The sequence below is a fragment of the Anoplophora glabripennis genome, unplaced genomic scaffold, assembly GCF_000390285.2.
Source record: "Anoplophora glabripennis isolate ALB-LARVAE unplaced genomic scaffold, Agla_2.0 scaffold1108, whole genome shotgun sequence".
In the NCBI taxonomy this organism is placed as follows: Eukaryota; Metazoa; Arthropoda; class Insecta; order Coleoptera; family Cerambycidae; genus Anoplophora; species Anoplophora glabripennis.
The window spans coordinates 15,701-31,224 of NW_019417186.1; the positions used below are offsets into that span (position 1 = coordinate 15,701).

Here is a 15,524-nt window from a genome sequence, read left to right on the forward strand (position 1 = left end):
ACCTTTGGCATACATGTTGGTCTTTGAATTGACCGTCTTTTCCATAAGTTTCATCAAGCACCGCTTTTTGCAATAATAATGCGCAATTTTCGAAAACTGATTTTTGCGCGTTCAATTTTTATTTTACAGTTAACAAATTGGTGAAATATTACTTTAGATACCTTAAATTGTAAGTAATTTAATTGCCTACAACATAAAATGGCTAATTTTCCCATAGATCGTCTAGATTTTTGTGGGCAGTAAAAAAAGTAAAGAAATACGTAATTTTGCAACTTATTTGCAATTTGCCAACTTAACGTCACTTCTTTCGAGTTATTTTTGTGATATTTTCATTCTACATACTCTTCCCCGTCATAAAGTGCAATAAAATGTCATTTTTTTTTTAGTTTTCAGTTTTTATGATCTAATTTGACTGGAGTAATAATTGAGTTGCTAGAACTGTAAAAAAATATCCCCTCTGCTCGTAATTTTTTTCTCCCTCCACAATAGGTGTTCGAGCTTAATTAGAACTAATAAAATATCGAATTGTTCGACCAGGTATGATTTCTTTTAACAAACCTTTAAGACAAAAAATAATTGGTGTTACTGGGAATATGAAGACACCTCGTATATTATAATAGAGACATGGTTTCACACATAGACGGTGTGATATATGCAATTTTTATATAAATAACCGAAATTATAAGTATAAAGTGGCACTTAGGACATTATTAGTGCTTATCCAAACAATTACGCAAAACCGGACCTGCTCTCGAATACCTGCTTCAACGCTGGTCGACTGACCAAGGTGGAAATGCAAGAGTACCGCGAACGCAGAGGTAGAAATGACTAGCGCGACAGCTTTTTAGAGGCCTTTAGCCTAAATATCCACGTTAATATCGGTCATTTCGGTCGCAAGTGTTTACATTAATTTTACTAGTGGCGTGTGAACGACGAATCTTCAGAACAAAACGGAAAAAGTGCAGAAAATGACGGTGAAAAACCGCGTGATATGGTGATGTGTACCGTGCGAGATCCGCGGATATGTAGGACAACAGCCATCTCGACTGATAGCCCCGGGACTTTTTGAAATACCATTTTCCAACGGAAACAGAAGGCGACTTTAATGAAAGAGAAAGACACGCACCATCCCGGATTTCTGGTTCGGTGGTTTCCAAGTCTACGAGACGAGAAAACGACCCTAAGCGCACCCAAACAGGCCTATGCCGTGGAAATACAAATTTATTTTACCCGTGCTAAGATGACCTAAGGATGCATCTGTTCAAGAGAGGAATGATATTTGTGACCTTCTTCGGGGCCTGTATAGCGATGGCCTTGTTGGTGGCTAGTTTGGGCACCAAGCATTGGGTCAATGCTAAGGCGAAGCGGGTGAAGAATCCCATGGAGAGCGACGGGAAGATCCATTTCGGGCTGTTCGACGGGAGGAAAGACCTGAACGTCGCCTACGGCTGGAGAACTTACGAAATTGATGGTGAGTGTGGTAAAGTTTCGGGGCGGGATTTCTCCCGATTAACGTTTTCCAATAAATGCGAATACCTATGCTGGCTTTTTTAGGCGAGTTGAAACCTTGAATTAGACAGGTACGTACAATAACAAATACAGGGTGTATTCCAATGAAAGCACCAGATAAGCTTTAGGCCAAAATATTATTAGTCCAAAGTTACAAGTGTTTAAATTTTTGAAAATAACGCAAACATATCGAAATACCTTTAAAAAACATATTCTATTATTTTAAAGCTTAATTCAAACAAAGATTTTTTTTCTAAGAATGAAGCTAAACAACTTCACAGACAATACTCCTGCTCCTAACTGCTAATATTGTGAGAAATACCTACTCTTTTGAGCTGCATGCCCCAAATAACATTGAATTATACCAGCAATACCCAGCAAACAGCCAATAATTAATAATTATTTAATACTAGCGGCCCGTCCCGGCTTCGCACGGGTGGACATTTATTTTAAACATTTTGGGATATAAAAAATATAGCCTATATTACTCAGGGATAATGTAGCATTCTAATGGTGAAAGAATTATCGAAATCCGTCCAGTAGTTTTTGAGTTTATTCGTAACAAACATACAGACATACAAAAATACAAATCTTTCCTCTTTATAATATTAGTATAGATAAAAACTAAAAAAACTTAATACAAAAATACGTACTTGATATATTTAAATAGTTAAATAATGTAATCCTTCAAAGAAATATTGTGTATTCTTGTTCTTCTAACTTCACCCCTGGCACAGACCAACAAGTAAACATAACCACGATAGAAAGTTCTTACTATTTCTAGATTTTACTTAGAATTACTTTAATTTGTATACAAATAAATATTTAGAACACTCTGTATAATACCGAGAAACATTCTTATCTGCAAAATGTTCTTGAATTTTGAGTTTTTTACAGTTGTGAAATTCGCTAGTTTTTAGCGAATTTTCGCACAATTCGTTTTTTGTCATATTGACAGAATTTGATTTTATTTTACTTTTTGCGAAAAATTTTTAACATTCCAATCTAATTATAATAAATCTTCTTGTTTAAGCCTCTAAAAATATCGTTCTTAGCCTTTTTTTAAAGAATTTTGTTTTTTAAAGTAGGTACACGAACATTCTCTAGTAGCAATAATATTCCACACTTTTCTAGGTTAACCGAATGATTTACTAATTACACAAAACTGCTTGTCTCAAACGTAAAGACAATTTCCAGATTAAAATTTCATATTCCATCCCTTAAAGTAGCTAATTTCATGACTGAAAATTTCTACTGCTTAACAAGATCTAGTCAAATTCTTTTGCATCATAGTCAGCCTGACATAAATTATTAAAATGAATAAAAATCCAATTGACTGCTTTGACCAGGTAAACTGTGATTGGAACTGGGAATTAGATTGATTTAAGTGAGCTATGAAAATAAAAGAACGCTTCGTTAATCGTTAATAAACAATTTGAAAAAAAGCAAAAAATTCGATTTTTTAATTTTTTTTACTTTTTTGCCTCTAGTTTTTTTTTTGAGTAAAGATAGATATAGGCATTGCTTCATAGAAAAAAAGTAGATAAAATTTCCTTCAAAATAAGAGGTTGTAAAGTATTTTTGGATGAAAAGTGACTGATATATGGCCGCTCAAACTTACAATTAGTCCATTTTTTTATCCGTATACCTTTTAATTCTCATGTTCTCCAAAAAAAGGAAGGAAATAAGATTTTCAAGGATTTTCATCACATGACTTGTTCGAAGGGTAATTAAAAATGAATAGACCGCGGTGTGCTTTTAAGCTAGTGGTTTGAATTTGAAAATAAGGGTGAAAATGTATTTTTGCTGTTTTTTAAATATAGCACGAAAATGAAGCAAAATCTCGGTATAGTTATTAGGAAAAATTGTGTGTAGAATTGAATTTCCTATCAAAATGGCTTATTTAAAAAATTTAAAAGAAACATTTTATAAAAGAGCAAAAATAAGATTTTTTTTTTAATTTTTGACTTAAGTTGTGAAAAATCTTTATTTATCATTAACAAATAAAACTTTTGAAACAATTTTTTATTAAGTGAAAAACCAATTTGTTGTAAAAATAATAAGAATTTACAGCAATTTTCTTTGCCTAATTCTACAAAAAAAAATAATTAGAACAAAAAAAGTAAAAAAAATGTTTATTGTTTATTAACGATTTTTTGCATAAAATTTTTCTTTTAAATTTTTGAAATAAGCCATTTCGATGGGAAATTTAATTCTCTACAAAATTTTTCCTATGGATTATACTTCTTTTGCTTCGTTTTCGTGATATATTTAAAAAACTGCAAAAGGGCATTTTCACCCCTATCTTCAATTTCAACCCTCTAATTTAATAGCACCCCGCAGTATTTTCATATTTAATGACCCTCCGAACAAGTCGTGATGAAAATACTTGAACGTCTTATTTCCTTCCTTTTTTTGCAAAAAATTAGAATTAAAATGTATAGGGGTAAACGCGACAACTCTTGTTTTGAAGGAAATTTTATCTACTTTTTTTTTTCTGTGAAGCAATGCCTATATCTATCTTTACTCAAAAAAAAATACTAGAGGCAAAAAAGTAAAAAAAAATAGAATTGTTTGCTTTTTTTCAAATTGGTTATTAACGATTTCTTGCATAAAATTTTCCTTTTAAATTTTTTAAATAAGCCCTTTCGATGGGAAATTCAATTCTCTAAATAATTTTTCCTATGAACTTTAGCGAAATTTTGTTTCGGTTTCGAGCTACAATAAAAAACTAAAAGGGGTGCATTTTCTCTCCAATTTCCACCCTCTAATTTAATAGCACTCAGCGGTTTTTTAATCTAAAATGACCATTTGAACAATTTATGTAATAAAATATCTTGAACGTCCTTTTAAAATCTATAATCAATAACCTATTAGTATTTGTTGCTGAAAACAGCCGTTTAGTGAAAAAAACGGGTTTAAAGTTATACCAGCGTTGAAATTTTGTAAGTTGAATAATTAATAGTTTTGAAAAACAAGTGAAAAAATGTGTCTTTGTAGTGTAGTAGGTACCTAATTTGTAAAGTGACAGTGTAACATGACTCTTTTTCATTTGTTTATTTATTTATTTATTTATTTATTTATTTATTGTAAAAGGAATATTTTTTGTTAAAGGAGTTATTTTCAATTTATTTATTGCAGTGTAAAACTTATTTGAAAACAATAAATAATTAAGCAGTAACTAGTTCCTTTTTCAAAAAGAATCAAAGTTTTAGTCTTTTTTTTAGAACTACCATCGAAAACTAAATGCACTTATCCAATTTCCAAAATACTCATGGCGTCGAAAATCTGAAAATTTCAGTGACATTTGTAGCTCCCCCATTGGTTGACGTACTTGTAATAACACTCAGCAAGTTTTATACCTAAGATTTATAGTTTGAAATAATCTTGTAGTTCAAGATCAGACGACCTGAAATTGGAAAAATCTAAAAAACAAACACTGAAGACACACTTTCTATAAACATATGTCATTCCTAAGTTTAAATACATAATTAATGCTTTCTATTAATTCTATTTTTACATCTTATATATGTACATAGGGACTGACTTTTGTTAACATTTAAAATCGTTTAATTTTCTTGTGAATAGAAAAATTAATAGCACAACTAAACTAAAAAAGTTTGTTAAAGAAGAAAAAAATTGCGGTTACTGGAATACATTTGACAGCTCAACCTCTCTACATATTTTTATGAAATTTAAATTGACGTAAAAGAATGATCGATCACTGATCAAAATAAAAATGTGGGTTGCGCAAAATTAGTTTCTTAATTTGATTGGGTAATCTTGTAGTTGTGAAATTTAATAAGCTGTTACTTCGTAAGTAAACCCATTTAAATGGTAAAAATTAATATAACTGGTTTGTCGTAGTCGTACACATTACAAGACTCTAAACAAAAGTTTATAGCAACTTTTCACCTTGTATCTTACCCATAAATTTACTAATTTGGTAGAAACCACATTCTGATGAAATGTCTAATTGTAAATCCCATAACGACGAAATACTAACCACTGAACACTGAACGTGTACTAATAAATATTGCACCATTCCGTTAAAATGTGCGCTAAAAATCGTTATTTAAATAATGAACATTATGTCCTGGGTCTTGGAATACTTAAACAATAAATATCGAAAAAAAATTGTCAATTAATGCACTAGAAGACTACTTGATAGTCAGTTTTTGCAAAAATATATAAGTGTATTGATTTGAACTTTTTAACTAATGATGTTGTGAGAAATAACTACTCTGCGGACTGCAGTATTGTGCAGCACTGAATTACACCCGAAATATCAAGTAAACAACCAAGATCTCGACTAAAATCATCCATTCACCAATAAAAGGTAGTAAAAAAAGCTTATTTCGCCTAGTGCGACACTAATGCTACAATTAGCAGGTCGCTCTCTGCCAGATCAGTAGGTTGCGTTCTTCCTTTGAATAATTTCATTATTTATTCTTTCAGTTTATCAGGTATGTATTTTGTACAATTATGTCTAGACATATCAATTTCAATTATTATTCTGGACTAGGTATTGTAAACAGCTGTGGTAGAATTCAATTGGTTAGAACACTAGAAAAAAATGTTTTAATTTGAATTAATTTTTTTAAAAGAACATACTTGCCATTGAACATTTTTACTTTTATGAATATTTTTTGTAATCCTGACAATAAGAAGCCTCTTCATTTTTTTTGTTGGAGCTTAATTGTAGAGAGAGTTGCAGAAATTTTATTTAAAATGATCAATTGTATTGCTTTTGACTTTACTTCAATAAAAATTCTTAAAACTAATTATGGATTTTGAAAAATTTTTTTTTGTCTCTAACAAAACAACATTCTTCTCCAAATTTGAGTTCCAGATAAAAAAAATGCGAAGCGGCATCTTATATCAAGTAGGTATCGAATGAAGATTACGTAAAATACTTTAAAAATACCATTAGCGTGCTTATTATCTTATAAAATAATTGAACACTACCTTTGTACACATGTGGCGAGGTGATAACATTTTAGTTTACGTTAAAACATGCTCTCTAATATGCGAATTAATTATTCGAAGTTTGATAAAAAGAAAACATTTCATTATTAAGAAATTAAAAAAAAAATCAATGGAAAATAGATATTCATAAAACATTTTCTAGAATCACCCTCGGAAATATTTTATACTACATAGGAAACGCCCAGTATAATTCCATTCAATAAAATATAATCGTAGATTTGTGCGCTCTGAAATAACAATGGCATTCAACAATTCGTGTAAAAATGAAAGTCTAAAAACTAGGATGAGAACGACACACACATTTCTGCCATTATTATTCCAAAGACGTCTTAAAATGTTTGTTGCGTCACGTTACAAAAACAAGTGTGAATTGTAATGTGACAAAAATAAAAATTACCAGCCGCTTATTATTCCATTCTCGGGAGCATGTAACGGATAGTTAATTGTTGTAAATGAGTTGTTACTGAGAAATTTGGAATAACTAGTTTGTTACCCCAGTGATAGTTATTATTAAACTGCTTTAACTTTTATTTAATTTATGTTAAATGTAAAATAAATCCATAATCATCAACGAGCGACTAACGTCTTGGAATATCTTTAAAAATAAATTGATATCCCAAATAATATTTGATTGGCGTAATATGTGAATTTGAATGACACATTTTTTTTTCAGAGTTACAGTAGGTTTGGTGTAAATGTCAATTAATGATGAGAAAGATATATGTAGGTAGCAGGTATCTAAAGGAATATTCATGAGCGTAGCCAGGGGGAGCAGGGGTGTGCTCGGAACCTACAAATTGAAAAAAAAAACAAGTTTCCACGAGCAATAGGGCCGGAGATAGCAATTTTTTTTACAAAATCACATTTTTTACAAGGGTAGAAATAATCCAAAAGTAATTTTTTCGTCGAGCTACCCCAAATTAAAAAAGAAAGAAGGTTCTACGTTACATAGAAGCTGAGATATTACAAATTTGATATTGCCAGTTTTTCCTGGTTGAGAGGAAGATCCCCCCACCACCACTCCCTGAAGGGTTACTGCCGCGTACCCTTACTTTGACGGGCTCTGGATTGATCAATTATGGGCAAATTTAATTAAAATTAACAGGGCATAAAGTTTAAACCTTAATTTACAAAATGTTAAAATTTCAGGTCTTGATGATTATAACAAATTGCTCTGTGATTTTCTTTAAAAAAAATTGTTAACTCCGGACCTATTGGTCGTAGAAACTTGTTTTTTTTTTCAATTTCTAGTTTTTTTTACGAGCTTTCGAATGGTGTATATAACTTCTTTCAAAAGTTAAAAACCTCGGAGTTATTTTATTTGTCTATTACGGAAAAAGTGCCTTCTATTTGATAACAATTATATGTATACAACTAAATTTGAAAAAAAATAAACTTTTTTTAACTAGAGGATACTTATTGGTTTCCCTTTGAAGAAAATGAGTCCAAAAAAAATGTTTTAGTCATAACCCTGCCCCCGGAATAGTCAATGGGCCTTTTTTGCAAAAATGGGATAAATAAATGGAATTTTGCAAAAACTATTTGACCGATCGAGCCCATCTTTTGCACATCTTTTAAGGATATAAAAACTCACATTTTGGGAAAGTTTGGTAAGATTTTATTAATTATTTAAAAGGTTATTAACAATTAAAGAAAAAGCACTTTTTCCGTTTAATTTTGCAATAACTTTTTTGTTTATAAAACAATTTTAACTTATAAAGTCTCATTTTAAAGATGAGTTTCTCTAGATCAAATCGTCTGTTCAACTTTTTTGCCAAGATTAATAGTTATTTTACAATAACGCGTAGAACGAAAAATGACGAATTTTTAACGAATAACGCTATACTTTTTTCATGACCCATTTGATGATACGCCTTTTGTTATCATTCGTAAGACTTTCCAACAATAAAATGTTTCCTTTCCCGGTCTATATCGGCATATCGGTAAGTCGCTGACTGCGTCAAAAATCAAAAACGTCTATTGTCGGGAATTAAACGCACTGAAGCTTTGGAAGTGGAGCTTTGATTATAAAACAAATACTGTAATAAAAAGTAGTAAAATGTTATTAGCTTTGAGACAGTCGCATTTTGAGCAAAAACAAATGTGTACCAGCTGTTTCATGCAAACTCCGGAGTAAAGTGCGGGGAAAAAGTTCGGGGAAAAAGTCCAGGGGAAAACTCCGGGAAGATTCGGAAAAAAACTGCGGGGAAAAACAAAGGAAACAAATAAAAAATGTCGGTTTTTAGACCCAAATTTTTACATAGGTGTTGTACTTTCGAAATCGAGAGAGTTGCATTAACCAAATTTGGACAGGACATAGCTAATACAATGCGAAACATCGCCTTACTGTTAAAAATGTTGTCACCGTCGTTCTTGGTGGTGAAAATTCGAAATATGTGGAATTATTAAATTTTCGTGGCTGAAAACATACATAGGTATTGTATTTTTGAAACGGAGAGAGTTTCACGAAACTAAATTTGTATAGGACATAGCTAATACGATGCGAAACATCGCCTTAGTGTTAAAAATGTTGCCACCGCCGTTCTTGGTGCTGAAAATTCGAAATATGTGTAATTATTCAATTTTTGTGACTGAAAACATACATAGGTATTGTATTTTTGAAACAGAAAGTTTCACGAAACTAAATTTGTACAGGACATAGTTAATACGATGCGAAACATCGCCTTAATGTTAAAAATGTTGTCACCGCCGTTCTTGGTAGTGAAAATTATATAATTTCAAAATCTAAGTACTTTTTCGTCTGATTCTAAAAAAAAAGTAGCGCAGTCAGCGACTTACTGATATGAGAAAGATGATATTATTGGATCGTTTTTTTCTCCTAGCTACGCCCATAATAAGAAGATTTAACCTCTGTGCTAAGTTGCCTCGTTTAGTGGATATAGGGCATCAAAAGGCAGCAAAAACATCTTTGAAACGGATTTTAAGATTTGTTTGACATTTGGTACAATAATACTTCCATATAGATGCAGTTGCGACTCTTTTCTTCCATAACAGGAAAGGCGGAAATATTTAAGTACAAAGTATTGAAAAAAAAGTCAAGTATTTCGAAAACAGTTGAAAGTATACAAAAAATAGAAAAAGTCGTAAAACGGGAAGGTTTTTCCAGCGACGTCAAAAGATATATTTCTGGGAAGAGAAAAAAATTTCAGATCGCCACCACAGACGGTGCGATTATATAATATTTTTTTATCTTACATTTAAGTCGCAGCCACTGAAAATATTACACCGTTTTTAGAATTTAAATCATCTCATTATTTTCATAAAAAACGCATTTATCAATCACTCTGTACATCTACAGCGCTACTATTTATAAAAAAAATCATTAGAATTATACGGCCCAACAAATATAAAGAGAGTTCGCACTGTATATAATTTTGTTATTAATAAATATTAAAAAATGTACGTTCTAGAAACTTTTTGTTACATCATCAATTTTATATAACCGCCTAGGTGTTCGCATTTATGCATGACATGTTTCGAATTCAATTAAAGAGTTATTTATTAAATCCTGTAAGTAACAGTTACAAACAACGTATCTTTTGCAGTCATTCACCTCCTTAAATATGAACCGGAATTTTTGATTTACGGATTTTGGTTGGGGACCGTGGTCACTATTTGCCTGGGACTGTTGTTTTCCACGTTTAGCGCCGTTTTTGCCGCCATCAACACTGCCACCACGACGTCAAGATGTTTAACGAGCGTACCTGGATTGTATTTGTGGAACTTCTTAGCTCGTAAGTCACAGCAATAAAATTACACCTATACTCCAGTGCCAAAATACAAAACAGTGAGTCATAAATATATTAAAGTAGAATTTTTACGATTCATTAATCTGATAAAACAGTTCTGTGTATTATCTGCATGGGAATTGTAATGTGCCGTTCATTTCGCATATTGTTCCGATAGTATATTCACCCTGCGCGCGCACACTTTTTTCCAGCTTCCGTGTTGTGCGTATCATAAGCGTACAAGTAGGAAACACGTGTTATTATTTCCACATCCGTAGGATTTTATTTTAAAAATGAATTTTCGACATTAAAAAATATCAAGTTTCATTACAACAGACGATTACCATGGTCAGTGGGGTATTTGAAAAATGGTTTGCATCCATTTTGCCCCGTTAAATCTGGTGCTGTGATTGTCATGGATAATGCGCCTTACCATAAGTCGATGAATTGTAAAACTGCCAACATCTGCATGGAGAAATAAAGGATACATCAAGGACTGGTTGAATGGAAACATATTGAATATAAAGATACTATGTTAAAAGTGCAATTGTTAGCAATTGCACAAAGAGAAGATATATAAATACATGAAACATGTAATGGATGAAATGGCTAAAGCTTGCGGTGTTACACTTCTTCAAAAGACAAAGTGTACACAGGCAATACGTCTTGGTCTACCAGGGTAAAATGATTGAATACATACTTTAAAATAGATAAATAGAAAATACTTTCCTACCTGTTGGATATTTGGATATACCAAGGCTAGTATAAATTTAAATAAAGATAATTCAGTTTGTATTAAAATTGGAGTATCTATGTGTTGTTCTAATTTTAACAATTTTTGGAACCCTCTAAAATGACACGCCCATGGTATTGCAATACCCGTACGCTTTACCCGGAATCTGCATGTTACAAATGAATCACTGCCTACTATATTGGCACTGGTGTATAGAGTTTCCACATCTTAAAATTTCATATTTCTAGTGTTTGTTGCACACGAGTATTTATTTACTCTGAGAAAAAAATTGTAATGGTTCAAAAACCAGAACTGAGATCCAAACTAAATCTATGCAGCATCTTTAAAATCAATTTTAAATCTATCTAATGGCAGTTTTACACAATCAAAGAAATGTACATGCATTAATTCATGAAGTTGATGAATTTATTGATGAATTGATGCAAATAGTAGTAGTAGTTCAATTTTTTATTGTATTTACTTAGTAAATTTAGTTAATAGATAATTTCAAGCTAATCAAGACCAATTTACATAAAGTTTAATGATTTTTATCACAAACGCGGTTAACATTACATCTTCAAATCAAAATGCAACCAGAAATCACTAAAAAAATGTTGAAAAATTAGAATAGTTCTTATCACATAAATATTAGTATTGAGATTTGACCCTGGTGAACAATTATGATATATTTCTTTGTTCTTTATTCAATAAACTGCAGAAGCATAGTTTGACCTTACTGTACATGGAAACCAGCCCTGCTCCAGTCTCGGCTTAAGGACAATCCGTTTTCTTTTTGTTGAAAATTTATTTTTGAAAAATTAAATTATTGAACTGCTTATTCCAATCTCTGACAAGGCTTGTTTATTTGTTTCAGTTGTAAGCGACATAATAGCTATTTGTTGTTGGATAGCACAATTTTATATAAACATCCAGTACAATGTGCTATCCAGGGAAGATAAGGATAATGAATGGACTTCAGAAAATATGGCTGAATTGGGATATTCATTCTGGTAAGTACTGATTAATAATGATTATTATCAATATTATAGCCACATATCGGTTTTGTTTTCATAAAAAATATTATTGTGCAATTTTTTGAGAAGTTGAGAATTTTTCTTTCCTATTTTGACAATAACAGATTAATATTTTATAAAAAATGAGGAAATTGTTTGAATTTCTATATTTTAATTAAATTCAGCAAAAAAATTAAAGGAGCAGGATGAAAAATTTTTTTGATCATTACTCTCGGCGCAATCGAAAGAAATAAATGCAGGGCAAAAGTTTTACAATTTTTTTTTTTAAAACTACGTTAGAAAAATTATTTCTGGTTTAATCAATACCAGGGTCATTTAGCCTGATTCATCAGCTTCAATTTGTTTTTTTTTTTTCTATACAATTATTTCTCATTGACATATCGGCTATTGAGCCTAATGATCATACAGTGAACAAAAAGTAGGTTTTAGAAACCTGAATCAATGGTCTTCAAGGGTCTTTTTTGTTTGTATGAGGATTTTTTTTTGTTTTTTATACTCGGCATTTGAAAAAGTGCAAAAAAATTACTTTTCCTGCCGTTTTGGAAAATCAACGACTACTTTGCAAAAATTACGAAAAGTACCAATGTTCGTAGTTTTTTTTTTAACTCAATGCATGCCCATGATGCCTGTAAGTTTTGAAATCAATCGGTTGAATCTTGAATCGTCAAAAGTTTTATAAAAAATTAAAGGAGCAATTTTATTGCTCCTTAAATATCAATTAATGATTAAGATGGAACAAATTTCGCATAAAATATCGGAAATAAAAATTTCTAAATTTTGAAAAAAAAATTTTTCGTTTTTTAAATTAAAAAAAAATTTTTCTCGACATTTAAAATATTCAATGTAAAATTGTAAAATAGACGACGCAAAAAAATATTAAATTAAATTAAATTTTGAGATTGGATTTTTTTCAAAATGAATGAAATTTTTGAAATTTATTTAACTTAAAAAAAAATTTCTCGACATTGAAATATTCAATGTAAAATTGTAAAATAGACGACGCAAATAGTCATTAAATTTTTGAAAAATTATATATTTTTTCAAAATTGATTTTTTTCAAAATTTTGAATTTTTTTAAATTAAAAAAAATTTCTCGACATTTGAAATATTCAATGTAATATTATTAAATTCAGGATGCAAAAAAATTCTAAAAATTTTTGAAAAATTCGATTTTTTTTTAAATTCAATTTTTTCAAAATTTTGAATTTAAAAAAAATTCCCGACATTTAAAATATTCAGTGTAAAATTGTAAAATACAGGATGCAAAAAAATTTTAAAAATTTTTGAAAAATTTGATTTTTTAACATTAATTCGAATTTTTTTTAATAAAAAAAAGTTCCTGACATTAGAAATATTCAATGTAAAATTGTAAAATAGAGGATGCAAACAAATTTTAAAAAATGTTGGCAAATTTGATTTTTCTTTCAAAATTTAGATTTTTTTTTTTGATATTTGAATGAGTATATAACGCGAAATTGTGAGAAAAATAACTTAATCATTAATAATTTAATTTTTTATAAAACTGACGATTCAGGAAAGGAAAAAGATTTGACCGATAGATCTTAAAATTTATAGGCTTCATGGACATATATTGTACTAAAAAAAGACCTATAAACATTGGTATTTTTTGCAACATTTGCAAAGTAGTCGTTGATTTTCCAAAACAGCAGAAAAAGTTATTTGTTTGCACTTTTTCAAATTGATGCCGAGTATAAAAAAAATTTTTTCTCAAACAGCAAAAGACCCTTGAAGCGGTTTAAGTCAGGTTTCTAAAACCCACCTTCTGTTTGCTGTACAATCATCAATAAAAAAACTTTTCACTCAATAACCGATATTTCAACGAGAAAATAATCGTACAGAAAATGTGTTTTGCTTTGCATTATTTCTTTTGATTGTGCCGCTAAAATCATAGACCCCCAAAACATAAATGAATTAAAATTGCAATTCTCTTTTTAGGTTTGTTGTTGGTGCGGCAGTAGCAACATTTGTAAATATTATAATAGTTTTCATAGCGAATAGCGAAAAGGAGGTAGAAACGGTTATACCGGTCTTAGAAGAAAAAACTAACGGAGCCATTATGTTGTATTAAACTTTAATATTTAGGGAATTATTGTAAATATCCAGACTGCCTTCTAACAGTATGTAGTTATGTACATTTTATTTATATGACAATGTAAAATAAGTTTTATTTATAAATAAATTATGACAGCAGCTTTTCTCCTTTATTTAACAGATTTTTTAAACGGGTCCAAAAGATTCTTTAAATTAAATATCCCAATAGCGAAACAATGTAATCTTTCAAAGAAAAATCTTGTTCTAACATCACTCTCAACAAAGATTAACAGATAAAATAACTACTATAGAAAGATCTTACTATTTTTAGTTTTTTTTTTTAGTAAAAAATGTTTGAAACGGTATTTTAAATATAATTTAGTTTATATTTGAATCTCTCCTCATAAAACTATATTTGTTTAATGTCACAAATTAGAAAAAAACAAATTTAGAAGGGATTTTTCTGCATCTTGAATCTCGACAATCAACTATTCTAGAAAATTCGGCTCGGTACATTTGAACTACTTCTCCCATTTAAAGAAATAAAAGACACCCCCTAAATGTATTGAAACCGATCCACCCTGTCAGTGTTGCCATGTTGAATGTTTTGGAAAGAACCATATCTGAGCGCAATTAACACCAGATTTGTTGAAAAAACACCGAAATTTCTAATTACGTGTGCATATATTCTCATATGTACATGCAAAACTTATTTACATTTGATTATACTTCAGAATGCATATTACGCAACCTTTTATTCAGACATTATGCGATGCTACAAGTGTTTTTTTTCTACGGTACGATTTAATACTACTTCACAATTTTCCTCCGTTTCATTGCGAGAAATTGAATTTCCATGGGAATTACTACAGTGGGATGAATAGTCAGGTATTCGTAAACTAATATTCACTAGATGTACACACAGGGTGTAAGAAGTTTGACTGCCATTACTTCAGCATGAGATAGAGTAGGCAGACTTGTCCTACGGAAAAAATGTAAACAACTATTATTGTGAAGCACTTAGTAAATTTCAAAACAGTTGTTTTCCAGTTTCCAGATAGTGTTGTGCTTAAATTTTAGCTCGAATTTTAGTAATTATGAATCACTTAGAATAGAAACTTAACTTTTGATCAGATTATGTATTTGAAAAATATGTAATTAAAGTACCCAAAGATTCACGTCGTCCAAATAATCATACATATTAAAAATAATTTAGGAACTTACCAAAAAGCAAAATTCAGTAATTTTTAACCCATTCGCTGCTCCAGACGAGTTATTCGCTAAAAATTTATAGGACTCAAACTGCTCCAGACCAATTAATTCGCTTGAATAGTTAAATTGGATCAGGCTGCTCAAACCGTATATATTCGCAACCATGCGCATTAGCAACTCAGTTGTTGCAATTGGTATCAGGAATTTTTGCGGGCAGAGCTTATAGCGATTGTGGCAACTATTCAA

The 15,524-nt window shown here is 30.4% G+C and overlaps 1 protein-coding gene across 1 annotated transcript; it reads left to right on the forward strand.

The window, feature by feature from the left end:
• The first annotated feature begins 810 nt into the window (after window positions 1-810).
• Window positions 811-14,226, forward strand: LOC108914566. The gene is made up of 4 exons (XM_018720399.2): window positions 811-1,471; window positions 10,065-10,253; window positions 11,855-11,990; window positions 13,971-14,226. The coding sequence occupies exons 1-4, from the start codon at window positions 1,252-1,254 to the stop codon at window positions 14,101-14,103; spliced, it is 678 nt and encodes a 225-aa protein (XP_018575915.1). The 5' UTR covers window positions 811-1,251; the 3' UTR covers window positions 14,104-14,226.
• Window positions 14,227-15,524: the final 1,298 nt, after the last annotated feature.

What these genes read in the sequence shown, in the direction of transcription:
- LOC108914566 (XM_018720399.2), top strand. Translation starts at nt 1,252, where the DNA reads ATGCATCTGTTCAAGAGAGGAATGATATTTGTGACCTTCTTCGGGGCC. An exon ending in GAGAACTTACGAAATTGATG is followed by an intron (nt 1,472 to 10,064) that starts GTGAGTGTGGTA and finishes TATCTTTTGCAG; the next exon opens with TCATTCACCTCCTTAAATAT. An exon ending in TTTGTGGAACTTCTTAGCTC is followed by an intron (nt 10,254 to 11,854) that starts GTAAGTCACAGC and finishes TATTTGTTTCAG; the next exon opens with TTGTAAGCGACATAATAGCT.